The following is a 16,524-nucleotide window of genomic DNA, read 5'->3' on the forward strand; positions in this document are numbered from 1 at the left end:
TGCTCATGGGGCACACTTCCTTCCCTATCTCCCCCCCCTCAGGTCTGTCCTACCGATGGCTTCTCAATGAGTTCCCCAATTTCATCCCAACTGATGGGCGGCACTTTGTGTCCCAGACAACGGGAAACCTGTACATCGCCCGGACAAATGCCTCTGACCTGGGCAACTATTCCTGCCTGGCCACCAGCCACATGGACTTCATAACCAAGAGTGTCTTTAGCAAGTTTGCCCAACTCAACCTGGCTGCAGAAGGTCAGGCTCAGGGAACCTGGCACACACGTAAAGAAACGATGGGTTGGGGGAGGGGCAGGGAGAAACCCTGAGCATGAAAAGGAGACTCTGAAGCAGATTAATCCTACCCATGACAGGGTCTGGTCCCTGTCTGTAGCAACCTCCTTCCTCTTCGAGTACCCAGAGAGCAAGTTCCAAATACCTTTGGCATATGCCCTACTGCCCTCTGGGAGAATTCAGACCTAGACAGAGAGAGCAGGTAAATCCTCTGAATAGAGTCCCTGGCTCCCTCTGGAAAGCTACCTAACTTCCTGCCTAGGAATTAAACTAGGTCATACACGCCACTGCCACCACCACCACCACCCCCCGACACACACACAGAAACAAATGAGATAATATATGAAAAGTACAGCATATATCCCTTTACAAATTCTAGTTATTATTATTATTTATAATAATGATAATAATAATAAACAATACTTTCAGCCTGGTTTCTAAGCACTGATGAGATCCAAAGCTGTTGGTTCAGGGGCTCATTTGCATCTCATTTGCATGGCTTCTCCCTCTAGACTCCCGTCCATCTTCACCCAGCATCAAGGCCAGATTCCCCTTGGAGACCTATGCACTGGTTGGACAGCAGGTCACCCTGGAGTGCTTTGCTTTTGGGAAGTGAGTAACGGCAAAGGGGGATGGAGTTTGCTGACCCAAGCCCCCTCCCTCCAGCCCTTAGGATTCAACATAATTTCTTTACTCCTTGCAATCATCTTTTAGAAGCCGTTAGTGTTCAGTGACACCTTAGCCTAGATTAGTTAGCTAGTGTCACCTTGGAAAGCTAGAGATTAGGGCCCTGAGGGACAAAATGATGAAGGAGAGGAGGCCAAGGATCAGAAAACATGCTGAGCATGGAGTAGTGTTGGGAAGGGAAACACCATGGAATGAAAGGGGACTGAGCATGGGTTGGACTGAGCGTGGCAAGGGAGACAACCTTCATAAACCTACCTTTTGCCTAGGACTGTCTCTGATCCCATGGTCAGGACCAAGGAGAGGGGAGGGGAGAAGAGAAGCAGGGAAGAGAAAGGAGATAGGCAGTTCATGCACTGCAGGAAGCATCGTTCCCTTTCTGCCTCCTGTGTCTGCTGGATGTAGGGAATAAGAGACGTGTCTTGTTCTGCCCTCCCCCGTCCTGCATCCTATTCTCTCCTGAGCCTCAGCCCAGGCTCAGCATCTCTCTCCTCTCATCTCTCTAGCCTAAGGGATTTCTCCCCCCAACCCTTGGTCCCAGGCTCCATAAGCCAGCCCTACAGAGGACCTGAGTCCGAGGTAGAAGGATTTGGGAGCAGGGGGAGAAGAGAAGGCTCTGTGCTCTAGTTCAGTACAGCTCCTAGTCCTGGCATTTTCTCCCCTCCCACCCTACTTCCTCCTACCAGCCCCGTCCCTCGGATCAAGTGGAGAAAACTGGATGATTCACTGCCCCCCCAGTGGGCCACCGCAGAGCCCACGCTGCAGATCCCCAGCGTCAGCTTCGAGGATGAGGGCACCTACGAGTGTGAAGCAGAGAACTCCAAAGGCCGGGACACTGCCAAAGGCCGAATCATTGTGCAAGGTGAGGAGCCAGGGGCATTCTCTTCCGGAGCCTCAGACATCAGGGGACAGCTGAGAGGTTGCTGACTGGTTCCATTCATCCTGAAGCTCCGAGCGCCCTGTGGCCAGATATATGGAGTGGAGCCACGTTTGAGGAGAGGCCTGAGCAGAGGGCTTGGCTTATCAGCTGATCCAACATAGAAAGGAACCCACAAAGCATTAAAAGTAGGGCTCTAAGTCAGGAGAGTAGCAGCATCTTTGCAGAATTGTTATAAGATAAGGTATGTAAATAGTGCTTTGCAAATTATAAGCTACTATATAAATGTCAGCTATTATTACATTTATAGAGGCAGTGTGGCTCAGTGGATGGATAGTTCAGCCTTGAAGCCAAGAAGACCTGAGTTTGAGCCCTGCCTCTGACACACACTGGCTGTTTGACCCTGGGCAAGTCATTTAACTTCTCAATGCTAGTGCTTAGTACAGTGCCTGGCATAAATAGTAGGTGCTTAATAGATGCCATTGACTGATGACCCTAATATCTGCTCAAGGCACTTCCATAAGTTTAAAATATAAACCATAAGTTATAGAGAAGGTACTAACCTAGAAGGACTTTGCTCACCAAGCAGTCCCTCATACCAGTGAAATCACAGGCCCAGGCCCAATGATTACAATTATGGTTTTTGTTATGAATACAACTACTAAATACCGACTCTAAAAATACCTTCTTCCTCCTTCCCCCTGCAACCTGGTTGCATTTTAATCCTTAAATGTGCTACTGGTGCCCTCTACTGTCAAGCATGGGCACCACAGCACCAAAGTTATTCCTAAAAGCTCTCTTTTTCTCGAGGTACCATCTCACTCATTCCTCCCTCCAACAGCTCAGCCCGAGTGGCTCAAGGTCATCTCAGACACCGAGGCCGACATTGGCTCCAACTTGCGCTGGGGCTGTGCAGCTGCTGGCAAGCCAAGGCCCACAATCCGGTGGCTCCGGAATGGGGACCCCCTGTCATCACAGGTAGGACGGCCAGAGGTGAGTAGCTAGTTTGGCTCTGAAGAGCCGGGACCATAGAGGGTATCTCCCTGAGACACATAAATCTGCTGACAGTCAAACCCCATCAAAGTGAGTGGTTGGGAAACCATGAAGCTTTATGTCCTGTTGGCTTCAGAGTTTTCTTGGCACAGAGGCACTTTCCTACTTCCTCAGGCTAGCTAACAGCCATGAGCAAGTGCATGGTCAAAGATATCCAATAGAGCACCGGTCCTGGAGTGAGGAGGACCTGAGTTCAAATTCGGTCTCAGACACTTAACACAAAAAAACTAGTCATGTGATCTTGGGCAAATCACTCAACCCCAATTGCCCTACCTTCCCCCCCTCTGAAAAGAAAAAAAAAAAGATCAATCCTGTGATATAGTAGAAAGATGCCCAGGTTGGATGCTATGGTTCCACCTCTAGACCTTCCACTAAGCAGTTCTGTGGACCTGAGTAATTCACTTGGTCTCTTTGGGCCTCAGTTTCTTCATCTGTAAAAATGAAAGGGTTGAACTGATTTATCCTTCTAGTTCTAAACCCTATGCCTTGATTCTTTAAGGGTCTAGTCCTAACCAGAATGACCTAAAAATCATGCTCAATGCTATTTTCCAATGATTTATATCAATAGTTCTAAGCTTTCATAAGTGTCTCAGCCCCTGATCCTGCAGTTTTGGTCCTTTTGTGGCTCTGACCATATCTTCTTTCACTCTTAAATCTGTTCTCCCATTCTGGCCTGTTTCCCAGAACCGTGTGGAGATTTCTGGTGGGGACCTGAAAGTCTCCAAGCTGGTCCTGGAAGATTCTGGCATGTACCAGTGTGTGGCAGAAAACAAGCATGGCACCATCTATGCCAGTGCTGAACTGGCAGTACAAGGTAAAAACTACAACCTCTTGGTCTTACCCCTTCCACCCAGGGAGAAAGGAGATTTTGTGGTCCAGAAAAAGGTCAATAACTTTTCTAAAGTTGCACAGGTAACATCAGGGACTTAGACTCTAGGAGTAGTGATTTTACAAGATCATTAGACTCATTAAAAACATAAATACTAATTATTTGCTAAATTCTGCCACTTTTGAGTGGAGGAATTTTTTTTAATAAATAAGATATGGAGAATAAGGTAAGAAATAAAATAAGAAAAAATAGATTTCGACTGGTTTAGTAGCTGGTGGGGGATAGAAGGAAATTTTCACCCCCCTGCCATAAAAATCTTACTGATTTGTTACTTTGCAAATATCACTAACTTCTAAGAACCCTATAAATTCTAGCTCCTAAGGCAATTGATCAGTATCTCCACCTCTAATCTCCCATCCTCTAATTCAGTCTGCCTCCTAATCTGCTTTTATTAAAATACTACCCGCTTCAAGACCCAACTAAACCCCCACCACCTCCACAAAGCCTTCCCTGACCACCCAAGGCAACAATGACATCTGTCTCTCTCTCTGTCTCTCTCTGTCTCTCTCTGTGTCTCTCTGTCTCTCTGTCTCTGTCTCTCTCTGTCTCTCTCTGTCTCTGTCTCTCTCTCTCTGTCTCTCTCTGTCTCTGTCTCTCTCTCTCTGTCTCTCTCTGTCTCTCTCTCTCTCTCTGTCTCTCTCTCTCTCTCTCTGTCTCTCTCTCTCTCTCTGTCTCTCTCTCTGTCTCTCTGTCTCTGTCTGTCTGTCTGTCTCTCTCTCTCTCTGTCTCTGTCTCTCTCTCAAACACTCCTATAGCAATGGATAGTGACTGAATTGGAAATCACATATCTTAGAGTTTGCAAGGACCCTCTGAGAGTCCATGTGAGTCCAATCTGTACCTGATTTGAGAAGCATTCCCAACAAGGGCTCATCCAACTTTCACTAGAATATCTCAAATGACATGGACCTCATTACCTCCCAAGGCAGCACATCCCACTTTTGGACAGCTCCAGTTAGGAAGTTTGTTCTTATATTAAGAATCGGATTGAATTACCTGCTCTAAGTAGTTGCCACTATGGCAGTTTTTACCATAAAAAAAATCTCGGTTTTTTTGTCCAGCTTTTGCTCCTGATTTCCGGCAGAATCCAGTAAGGCGTCTGATCCCAGCTGCTAGAGGGGGAGAAGTTATCATCCCTTGCCAGCCCAGGTCAGCTCCAAAGTCCATTGTGCTGTGGAGCAAAGGGACTGAAATCTTAGTCAACAGTAGCAGGTATGAGCTTCCTGGACCATTCCTCCTCCTCTTCCTTCCACCCAGTTCTTCTTCCTCCACTTCCTCTTCTTTCTCCTTCTTTACACCTCTTCTTCCTTCTCTGCCTCCCTATCTTTTTATTCCTCCCTGTTCTCAGGAACAAGTCCTTCTCCTTTCAAATCCAGGATATCCTTTGTGCATCCAATCTCTAGCGCTCTTCATTCTTTCTCTGATGCAGAGTGACCATTACCCCAGATGGTACTTTGATCCTTCGGAATATCAGTCGGTCAGATGAAGGAAAATATACCTGTTTTGCAGAGAATTTCATGGGCAAAGCCAACAGCACTGGCATCCTCTCTGTCCGAGGTAGGGACTACAAGGAAAGCCAGGAAGGAGGGACAATCCTGATACTCTGTTAACATGGTGATCATCAATTTAGTTCAATAAATGTTATAAGGTACCAACATTAGTTGGTGTAGCTACTATAGGGGGTCACATCTCCAGTTCTATTTCTAGTTTCTATCCTTGGTTTTCTGTCCTCCTGGGTTGGTTTGGGGACTGACCCAAAGGCTGTTTGACATTGGAGCATTTATACCCTTTCCCAAGTCGAGACCCTTATTTCCCGAGCTGTGTGAAGCAGGAGTACCAATTCACAAAACTGTTTCAGTCCCACAGCTGGGACTGATTGCACATCCTCCCACTCTGCCCTGCTCCCAGGCCACCCATGTGGCACAGGTTCAGACATGTGCTTGCCTCATTCTGCCTGGCCTCCCCTATTCCCCTGCTCCCTCTGTCAGATGCCACCAAGATCACCTTGGCACCATCCAGTGCTGACATCAATCTGGGCGAGAACCTGACTCTGCAATGCCATGCCTCCCATGACCCTACCATGGACCTCACCTTCACCTGGGCCCTAGATGGCTTCCCCATTGACTTGGATAAATCTGGAGGCCACTACCGGAGAGCCAGCTTGGTGAGTCCTAGGGTCAAGTGCCATTCTCAATGACCCTTTTCCACTCCTGAAAAACCCAGGGAACCAAGGAAAGACTAATCCTTGACCATTAATCCCACCCCTGTGTCCCTTGAATGGCTAGATTCAAATCCCGGTTTTCACGTCTAGTAACTGCATGACATTAGTAAGTCACTTAAGTTCTGGTCTCAGTTTCCTCATTTCCAAAAAAAAGGGGGAGTTAATAATATTTATACTACCTCCCTTACAGTATTGTTATGGGCTAGAGAAAAGGGAATTTCTAGTATTTTCCTGACATGAATAATCTTCCTTGCTTCCTTGACCATGTCATCTCTTGAGGATTTTACAAGTGAATGAAACACTCTGTGGATTCTTTTTGTCAAAAAAAAAAAAATCCCCCTACCACCCAGCATGCTTCTGGATCTGTTTCCCTAGTATCAGGCAACATTGATTCATTTTTTAATACAACCCTAGACCAAATAGAAACAGAAAAGTCATTCTAATTCTTACAATGCAGTCAAATGGCTAAACAAAATACTTAGATGTATTTTGGTTATCTGCAGTTTGGAATTTTCTGCATCACCACAACACTGTATGTTTTCCCTTTCCTCCCTATAGTACAAACAAATAAATGGAGAAACTTCATGCCCAAATATTTTCCCATATGTTATTTCATTTTATCCTGAGTAGTATGAATCTCTCCATTGATCAGATGGGTAACCTGATCCCTGTAGAGATTCATGAGTTTTTCCCAGGGTCACTTAAGGAACTGGACTGAAAGTCAAACACAGTTGTCCCAACCCAGGACTCCCTTCACTTTGAACTCTGTCCTCTGACTTTAACTCTTTCCCTGTCTCCCTTCTGTGCAGAAGGAAACCATTGGGGACCTGACAATTCTAAATGCCCAGCTGCGCCATGGTGGAAAGTATACATGTATGGCCCAGACTGTGGTAGACAGCACATCAGAGACTGCAACCCTCCTGGTCCGAGGTGACTGACCCTGATCTGGCTCTTCCTGGACCTCTGTACCCCAGATCCAATCACATCCCACCATCTCCACTCTTTCTTCCACTAATTTTTATCTGTGTTCCCTGATGAGCTTTTAGTATAGGGTATTTCCTAATGCTCTTCATATGCCCCCATAAAGGAATGAATCCTGGTTTTTCAGGGGCCACAATTTTTTTAATCTACTTTGCTAAGGAGTTGAAGTTTATGGGGAAAATTTGCTTATAATCCTGTATGTGGTCCTGTATTGTGAATGGACCTCTCCATGTCCCTTTTAGGTTTTGGTTTTAGGATTGGTGTGTGGACTTACCACACAATACAACCATATACCTGTTAAAGCATGCTAGTAATGCCCTCGAATGACCCCTCCTTCAGGAAAGCCTCCTGAATCAGTCTGAAGTCCGAATCCTTAATCCTAACCCTCCTCCAATTCCATGACAGGTCCTCCAGGTCCTCCTGGTGGAGTGGTGGTGAGGGACATCAGCAACACCACTGTCCAACTAACTTGGAGCCGAGGATTTGACAACCATAGCCCAATCGCCAAGTACATCCTTCAAGCTCGATCCCTGCCTGATGGAAAGTGGAAGCAGGTCCGGACCAGTAAGTATCTCTGGAACTACCTGACCTGAGCTAATCACACTGTAACGTGGGCTTCCAAGCCCCATCTAGCAGTTTCCCCTACCATCTCCCATCCCAACTCCCAGCATTCATCAAATCCATTCATTTATTCAACACTTATTGAACACCTAGTAGGTGCAATACCTTGTAGAAGGTGCTTAGGGAGATGCAGAGATAAATAAAACACTGTTTCTGTCCTGGGAAGCTTAGTGTATAAGAGGGGAGATCAGACTTGTATACCACAAGAAGGCTCCAGAAGGAACCTCAGAGATCATTTACTACAATGTCTTCCTTTTAGAGAGGAGGAAAGTGAGAAGCAGAGAAGGAAAGGGAGATCCAAGATCACGCAGCAAGGTGGGGGCTAGACAGTATAGTGGATAGAAAGCCAGACTTGGAATCAGAAAGTTCTGAGTTTGAATCCCATCTCAGTCACTAACTCTCAGATCCTCTCAGCCTCAGTTTTCCCATTTGTAAAATGGAAATAATGATAGCACCTGCCTCCCAGGGGTGTTGTGAGGAGGATCAAGTCAATTGGGGTGTGCTGGAGCCATCTTGAATGCTCACAACAGCCAATGGAAATTGGCAAATGTTTCAAATTGGGGCTTGATTTATTGTTTCATTGATTGTCTAAACTTAAGAAAGTGATGGAGAAAATGTTAATGATACAGATTAAACTTAAAAATGTGTCATGATTAAAATGTTTTGTTTTGAGAGCTGACTATAGAACATTTACCAGCAGGTTCCCAATATTTTTTCAAATTTTATTTTATTTTTGCTTCTGAATCATCTAACCCCTGCCTCTCCCTCCATCACTCATTGACACAGCCCTGATCAAATGAGATAACATATGTAAGATGTTTTGTTCATCTTAAAGCACTACATAGATCCTAGCTATTATTAATAATTATTGTTAACTATTAATGTAATTCTTATTGACACAATTAATCATTGTTGTTATTCTTATTTTTACTCATGGCAAAGTAGAGACTAGAAGGTGAATCTCCTTCTTTCCATCCAGTGCTCTTCTCATTAAAGCACACTACCTTATCTTCAGAGAACGGTAGGTAACTAGAATGTTTGCCTTACAGATCCTGCCAATATTGAGGGGAATGCAGAGACTGCCCAGGTGCTGGGCCTCACCCCCTGGATGGACTATGAGTTCCGAGTCCTTGCCAGCAACATCCTAGGCACAGGGGAGCCCAGTGGACCCTCTAATAAAATCCGGACCAAGGAATCAGGTCTGGGCTTTGGAGCTTTCTGGAAAGAAGTGTGAGGGTGGAGACAGAGACACTGGCACTCCAATTGGGAGACGTGGGAGGGGAGAAGCCCTGACCTAAGAATTAGGACTCTTGGGCTCTAGATTTGAAGAGGAAGTCACTGAAGGGCCTGCCTGTGGTGGTGGGAAGATATGATGACCTAGATGGTCAGTGAGAACCCTTCCCACTGAGATTCTGTGGTTGAGTAATATTGGTGGGAGCCTGGGGACATTGAGATAAATTGATGGGAGGGGGAGATTAGACTGTTATCTCCCTTTCCTATTTCTTACCACTCAAACAGCTAATATTCAGAAAGATGTTTTGATGAAAAATTATACCATGTCCATGGTAGTATCCTCATGTTCCAACTGGGTGTTATTAACGGGTCACATCTGTGTCTTTTAATGTTCCTACAGCTCCCACAGTAGCACCCTCGGGACTCAGTGGAGGAGGTGGTGCCCCTGGTGAACTTATCATCAACTGGACGGTGAGAAGTCCTAAGTCCTAAGTCATAGATTTGGAGCTGGAAGGGATGGTAGCAGATCATTGAGTTCGCCTCTCTTACTTTACAAATGAATAAACTGATGTAGACAGAGGCCAAGTGACTTGCTCAGGGTCACACGGCTAGTGAGTATCTGAAGCAGGATTTTAATCTATGTCTTCATGACTCCAGAGCCAGTTAGTACCAGGCTGTGTCCTCTTCTTATTTAAGCAGAACTTTAGGAGAGAGGACTAGGTTCAAAGAGTTCAGAAGAGAGGAGAGCTCCAGGGCTGCCAAGCACCAGCTGAAGGCTAGCCAGCAAACAGCCTGCCCCTTTTCTGCTTGTGCCTGTGAGCCACTGCAGCAGAGCTCTTTGGCAAAGTCCTTGGTCTTGCCCGTCCTAAACACATAAATCTTTATTCTGTGATTTGAGGGGTGATTGGAGATGGGGGCATGGCTTAGGATGACTGGATTTATGCCTGAAGGGACCGATGAGATCATCTCATCTTACAGCCGAGGAAATTGAGGTCCAGAGGTAGGAAGTGACTGCTCAAGGACGTGAGGCAGCAATACACAGGACCAGGCCCTTTGTCCCTCATTCCCCGTGAGGTCCTGGACTCCTAACCCCCTCCTCTTGCCACCCCTACAGCCCATGTTACGGGAATACCAGAATGGAGAAGCCTTCGGCTACCTGCTGTCCTTCCGGAGACAGGGCAGCTCAGACTGGCAGAGGGCCAAGGTCTCCCACGCTGATGCCCTGCACTTTGTCTACCGTAATGAAAGTGTCCGACCCTACACACCCTTTGAAGTTAAGATCCGGGGATACAACCGCCAGGGAGAGGGCCCTGAGAGCCTCACCACCACTGTGTACTCAGCTGAGGAAGGTAGACTGCGCCCCCAGGCTCCCAACCTTTCTTAGAAACTAACTTCCCTTCAGCATCTGTGGGCTGGAGAACCAGGGATCAAATACTTCATTCCCAACAGTCTCCCATCCTGATCAGCCAAGGGCAGAACCCAAGACCTGGGAAAAAACAATATACCTTTAAAGAGGCATTAACTCTGGACCTTGTTTCTAAGCAGCTGGTGGGAGTGACTGGGCAATGTGGGATGGCTACCAGGAAAATGCACTGGTTCCACAGTGTCTATGAATATCTGGCTGCGTTGGAGTTCAATTTTAGGATCTCCATGGAATGGGGGAAGGTTTAGTTCCTGCCCAACTGGGCCACAATCCCTAGGGAAAAATCTATCTGTGGAAGAAGGAAGACACTATATATGGGGTCCCCGGTGATGAAGGTGTAGAGCTCTCATATATATAACACTGGGTAGCCCCAATAACTTAATCACTTTCTGTGTTGGTCCTTAGAGCCTAGGGTGGCCCCAGCCAAAGTCAAGGCCAAGGGGGCTTTGTCCTCAGAGATGGATGTGATGTGGGAACCAGTACATCAGGATGACATGAACGGGGTCCTCCTGGGGTACGAGGTAAGCATTGCTCTCCCCCTAACCAGAAGGCAGGTAGGCAGATCAGCTGGGCCTCTACCCCTCCAGGTGTGAAGTCATTACCTGCAACTCCCCTTCCCCACTCCCCAGACATATCCAACTCTACACACCCCCAGTTAGAACCCAGGAGACAGGACAGAGCAGGTGACCCTCAGAACCTTTCAGGGGACACCATGGCCCCCTTTAAGATGTTATTCTTCCAGAGCTGTACCTGAGCACTCCAGAACTCAATAGTGTCTGCCCTGCAGCCACAACCATTGGAAAGGTTTCTTAATTTTCATGGAATTTAGAGCCAAAAAGGAGCCTTATCCATGTAGGCCAACTCCCTTATTTTGTAGGGGACTTATCCAAGGTCATCAAGGTAGTAAGTCATATGGAGGACATCTGCACCCAGGTTATAATGATTTGGCGAGGTAGAAGGTGAATGAGAAATGAGGAAAAATCAGAACTCTCACCCTTAAGGGAATCAGGGTGATGATAATAGTGGCAGCTAGATGATACAGGGTATAGAGTGCTGGGCCTGAAGTCAGGAAAAGCCGAGTTCAAATCCAGCCTCAAACACTACCAGCTGTGTGACCCTGGCCAAGTCACCTAACTTCTACTTCAGTCTCTTCATCTGTAAAATAGCAGCACCAGGGTTATTGTGAAGATCGAATGAGATAAGTGCTTAGTACAGTGCCTAGCAGTAAGCACTATATAAATGTTAACTATTATTATTAATAACAATAATAAAACATGTATTTAACATTTAGGACTTTAAGATTTATAAAATCTTTTAATTTCAATTCACAATAACCCTGTAATGGGGCTACTATAGGCATTATTGCCTCCATTTTACAGATTAGGAAAATGAGACTCGGAGAGGTTTAAGGGAATTGCCTAAAGTCATATAACTGGCAAATTTCAGAGACAGGATTCAAACTCAAGTCTTTCTGACTTCAGGTCCAACATTTTATCCACTATCACTCTTCATTCAAGAGAAAAATAATCAGACAAATAATGCATGCCACTGCCAAACCACTCTGATCTACAGTAATGAAAGAAACCAGAAGGATTCAGCCTTTTGGGGGGGAGGGGAGGAGGGTAGATCCTTTTTGAAGATTTGATGGGAAGGCATGATTTTGTTGTTCAGTCATTTCAGTTGTGTCTGACTCTTCATGACCCCATTTGGAGTTTTCTTGGCAAAGATACTGGAGTGGTTTGCCATTTCCTTTTCCAGCTCATTTCACAGATGAGGAAATTGAGACAGACAGATAAAGTGACTTGTCCAGGGTCACACAGCTAGTAGGTGTGAGGCCAGATTTGAACTCAAGTCTTCCTGACTCTGGGGCCATTGCTCCATCCACTGCTACCTTCCATGAGATCATAGACCCATCCAAATTTTGAACTCTCTTATCAGCTCTCAATTCTCCATGATGTAGATAATGCATAGCTGAATATATTCTAATAGCCATTTGTCCTTGGTTTGAAAATACAAGAGCACTGGCTTTTGAGTCAGGGAACAAGGTCAAGACCCAGTTTTCCATCTTACTTGGTCTGGAACCTAAGACAAGTCAAGTTCATCTCCCTGAGACCTCAATTTTCTTATTTGTAAAATGGGAACAATAATTCCTACCATACCTCCTTCACAGGACTGTTGTATGAGCCCCATGAGACTACAGATGTGAAAGCACCTTGCAAATATAAGGGAATGTCATTTTCTCTGTGACTTTCCCTTCTTGTTGATTAATTAACCAACAAGCACTTATTTTACACCTATTGTGTACCAGACACAGTGTTAAGTTCTGGGAACAGAAAAAAAAGCAAAAACAGTCCCTGCCCTCAAGGAAAATACATTCTAAGGGGGGAAACCACACACACACAATTTTTCCTATATCTGTACGTGTACACATATATGTGCATACAAAATGACTCCAAAATAGATAGAAGTAGCCTCAGAGGGGAGGGAACCAGCAGCTAGGGAAAAAGGAAAGCCCTCTTCAGGAGGCACCACTTAGGAGGAAGAGCGTTCCAGACATGGGATGGCCAGACAAAAGCATGCAAACAAGAGAGGAAATGTCTTGTATGAGGAACACCGAGCAGGCCAATATGGCGGGGCTGTAGACTTCAGAGGAGCAAGAGGGGGTGGGAGGATGAGTAATATGTAAAAAGACTGGAAAGGTGCAACGGGACCAGAAAACAGAGGAGTTAATATCAGATCCTAAAGGTAATTGGAAGCCATTGGATTTTACCAAATAGTGAGATGAGGAGGGGAGGAGGGAGGAGTTAAAGATAACACCAAGGTTGCAAACAGAGAAAGATGGTGTTGGCGATATGTGGCACTGGAGATCAGGAGAGAGACAAGGACTGGTGATCATCTGAGGAGCACAGAGAGAAAAGAGGGAAATGCGCTGGTCAGAACCTTGGGAAGGAGACACCATCTATGGTTAAGGATTATGATATGGATCCAGCAAAGGCAACCAAGGACAGGTAGGAGAGAGAGCCAAGAGAGCAGAATTAGAAGACCCCAGAAAGAAGAGAGTACCTAGAAAATAAAGAAGGTGGTCAGTAGTGTTTGATGCTATGGAAAGGATGAAATTGAGAAAGGGCCATTAGACATGGCAAATAAAAGATCATTGTTATCTTTAGGAAGAGTAGTTTCACTTGAATGATGTGGTCAAAAGTCAGATTACATAGGGTTTAGAACTTCAAGGAGGTTAGCCACAAAGGGGAAAGGGAAAACACAGGACAATAGCTACCAGGGATAGTCAGATCAGGTGAGGGTTTTTTAAGTTGGGGAAGACAAGTTTGTTTGTAGTCAGAAAAGAAGGATAGGGTCCATGTATATCAGTTTACAAGCTGTCTTTGGGAGGGGAGAGGAGGAAAAATTTAGAACTCAAAATCTTATAAAAATGAATGTTGAAAATTAAAACTAAATAAATTAATTTTTGAAAAAAGAAAGAAGGCTAGGGAAAGATTGAAGATTAGCACAAAAATGGGAATGATGGTAGAGGCAGTCTTTTGGAAAAGACAGGAGGGTATGGGAATGAGTATATGTGGAGAGGGGTAGAGCTTAGAAAACAAAAGGATCACCTGGTCATGTCATTCAATACTGGAGTGAAGGAGGAGGTAGTGGGGGATGGTGTCACAGGGGAGGGGCTCCAGGCATGCGTCCTCAGAGTTTTAGTGGAAATAGTAGGTGAGATCCTTAGCTGAGAGAGGGGTGGTAGGGAATGGCAGGAAAGGTGTGGAAGAGCAGCTGTAGTGAAGGGAACAGGGAATCAGTTGAGAGGATGAGTAGCATTGCCTTACCACCGTGAGAGTCCAACTGTTGATTTGTTACTTGGATCCAATCAACACTGTTTCATTTCATCCAGTTCTGTTTAATAGTGTTCAACATTAGGAGAGAAGATGAATAGTGGAAGTAAGACAGGCTAGGATTTGGCAAGGCATGATGAATAGGACAGAGGAACAAGGATTTCGAGAAGAGGGCATAGAGTTGAACGAGGAGTAGAGATTGGGATTAGAGAAGAGTGTAGCTAAAGCAAAGGGGATAGATAGCCTGGGATACTACTGAGGGATGGAGGGACTGGAAGTCATGGTGACGCTGAAGAGTAAGTCTAGGAGGAGTATGGAAAGATGGGACAGATCAAAAGAGAAAAGATTACGATAAGACAAAGGAAGTTTAGAGTTCTTGAATTTGGAAGAGGGACACTTGTGAGTGACAGCAATGATAATTAGACAATATTAATTAATTAATAATGTCAATTAATATTGATTAATTAATAATATTACATGTGCTGAGCGCTGCCCAAACGTTGCTGAGTGCCAGGGGATAACTGGGATAATGGGATCATTGACAAGTATATCCTTGTCCTCGTTCATGATATGCGTGTGGCTCCTGGGAAACTCTTAGAGAAAACCCTGCTGGACCTCCGTTCATCCGTAAAAGAGAGGGTTGGATTAGTTGATTTCTGAGATTCCTTCTTGCTCTGTGATTGTATGATTTCCTAAGACCCCTCCCCCCATTTCGTTAAATGAGGCTGAGTTGTAGTTGTCCATCTTCAAGGATGGCCTGCCGTCATCCCTGTTTCTGGGTCCTGGCTCCCAATCTCTAGTCTAAGCCACAAAGAAAGGTGGGGATAAGCTGGGTGTTCTGACTTCTGTAGATTCGCTACTGGAAAGATGGAGATAAAGAGGCAGCGGCTGACCGAGTGAGGACGGCAGGACTCGACACCAGTGCCCGGGTCACTGGCCTTCAGCCCAACACCAAGTACCATGTGACAGTTCGGGCCTACAACAGGGCAGGCACTGGGCCTGCCAGCCCCTCCACCAATGCCACCACCATGAAACCACGTGAGTCCACAATCAGAGCGGTCAGCTTGATGAGCTACCCCAGGGGCAGGGAACGGCTCATTCCTGCTGAAGATCCCTGCTGAGCACATAGGCGCTGGTGCTCAAACTGGGGGGAGAAATAAGACATTGAAACAAAAGGAAATCAGCAACTAAGGCCTCCTCTTCCTTTTTATTTATGGGTTTTTTTTCTGGACTTTGTTTCTTAGGGGGAGCCTCTGAACATCTCTGCTGAAAGCAGATGCTGGTCTCTTCTGTGCCCAGGGAGAGGGTGGTTGAGAGGGAAAGTGACACCTCTCGCTACTCCTGTGACCCTTCCCTGTCCCCAACCCTTTCCATTTCAGCTCCAACACGACCTCCAGGTAACATCTCCTGGACACTCTCCAGTTCCAGCCTTAACATTAAGTGGGACCCTGTCATCCCTCAGCGAAATGAGTCTGCAGTCACTGGCTATAAGGTAAGGACCCTGCCAGGGAACCCCTAAAGTAGGAATGGAAAATAGCGGCTACTTTATGCTCCTGCTAATAACCAGAAGTTATCTAATGAAAGAAGAGAGAATTGGGATTCTAATTCTAAGAGTCACGAGAAACCAAAATGGATCACTAGGGAATGTATGAAAATGCATTAGGAAAGAAATCTCAGAGTAACTGAATGGTGTGGTTAGGAGCTAGAAGTAGGCAGATGCACTTACTAAGCCCCAGAGGTTCCCGGTTGTCCTAAAAATTCTAGGATGTGCTAAATCACTAATAATTCTCTTCATTTAGTTCTTCTACTGGGCAGCAATAGGAGCAATCAATCAAACAAGTATTTATTAAGCACCTACTATGTACCAGGCACTGGGGTGTAAGTACAAAAATTGAAGCAATCTCTACTGGCAAGGAACTTGCATTCTAATGAGTGAGACAAGTGCATATAAAAATATGCAGCATAAATACAAAGTGAATGAATACAAATACAGACAAATAGTTAAAAGCAAGATAATTTAGGAGGGAAAACACTGGCGTTTGGGGGAACTCAAGAAAGTGTGGGTTCAGAAAATGATGCTTAAACTGGATCTTAAAGGAAGAGAAGGACTTTGAGGTGAAGGCCAGGACAGAGTGAACTCTGGGAATATGGGGAGGCTAGTGAAAAGGATGGGAATGGCATGCCGTGGGTGAGAAACAAATAGATCTGTTTGGCTGGACCTCAGAATGAAGGACAGGAAGTAATGTGCAATTAGGCTGGAAAGAGAGGTTGAGCCAGGTTGTGAAGGGCTTTAAAAGATCAACAGAGGAGTTTATATTTTATATGAGGGGGAATAAGAAGCCACAGGAGTTAAGTAAGTTAGGGAGTGAGAGAGAGAAGAAGAAGAAGAAGAAGAAGAAGAAGAAGAAGAAGAAGAAGAAG

The 16,524-nt window shown here is 45.5% G+C and overlaps 1 protein-coding gene across 1 annotated transcript in view; it reads left to right on the top strand.

Annotated features, from left to right (window-relative positions):
* The window catches only part of CNTN2 (contactin 2), a 55,851-nt gene that overhangs the window by 30,978 nt on the left and 8,349 nt on the right, over window positions 1-16,524 (top strand). Inside the window, exons 6-21 of the mRNA XM_069074662.1 lie at window positions 43-252; window positions 801-900; window positions 1,659-1,834; window positions 2,691-2,827; window positions 3,587-3,716; window positions 4,850-5,000; window positions 5,218-5,345; window positions 5,777-5,952; window positions 6,819-6,939; window positions 7,396-7,554; window positions 8,661-8,810; window positions 9,245-9,315; window positions 9,959-10,193; window positions 10,673-10,788; window positions 14,955-15,141; window positions 15,483-15,595. Of these exons, the coding sequence (XP_068930763.1) occupies window positions 43-252; window positions 801-900; window positions 1,659-1,834; window positions 2,691-2,827; window positions 3,587-3,716; window positions 4,850-5,000; window positions 5,218-5,345; window positions 5,777-5,952; window positions 6,819-6,939; window positions 7,396-7,554; window positions 8,661-8,810; window positions 9,245-9,315; window positions 9,959-10,193; window positions 10,673-10,788; window positions 14,955-15,141; window positions 15,483-15,595 (2,360 nt within the window). The remainder of the gene's footprint in view (window positions 1-42; window positions 253-800; window positions 901-1,658; window positions 1,835-2,690; window positions 2,828-3,586; window positions 3,717-4,849; window positions 5,001-5,217; window positions 5,346-5,776; window positions 5,953-6,818; window positions 6,940-7,395; window positions 7,555-8,660; window positions 8,811-9,244; window positions 9,316-9,958; window positions 10,194-10,672; window positions 10,789-14,954; window positions 15,142-15,482; window positions 15,596-16,524) is intronic.

Source organism: Petaurus breviceps, unplaced genomic scaffold (assembly GCF_028583685.1).
Source record: "Petaurus breviceps papuanus isolate PSGF00001 unplaced genomic scaffold, PetGlider_PUasm1.0 90895, whole genome shotgun sequence".
Classification (NCBI taxonomy): domain Eukaryota; kingdom Metazoa; phylum Chordata; class Mammalia; order Diprotodontia; family Petauridae; genus Petaurus; species Petaurus breviceps.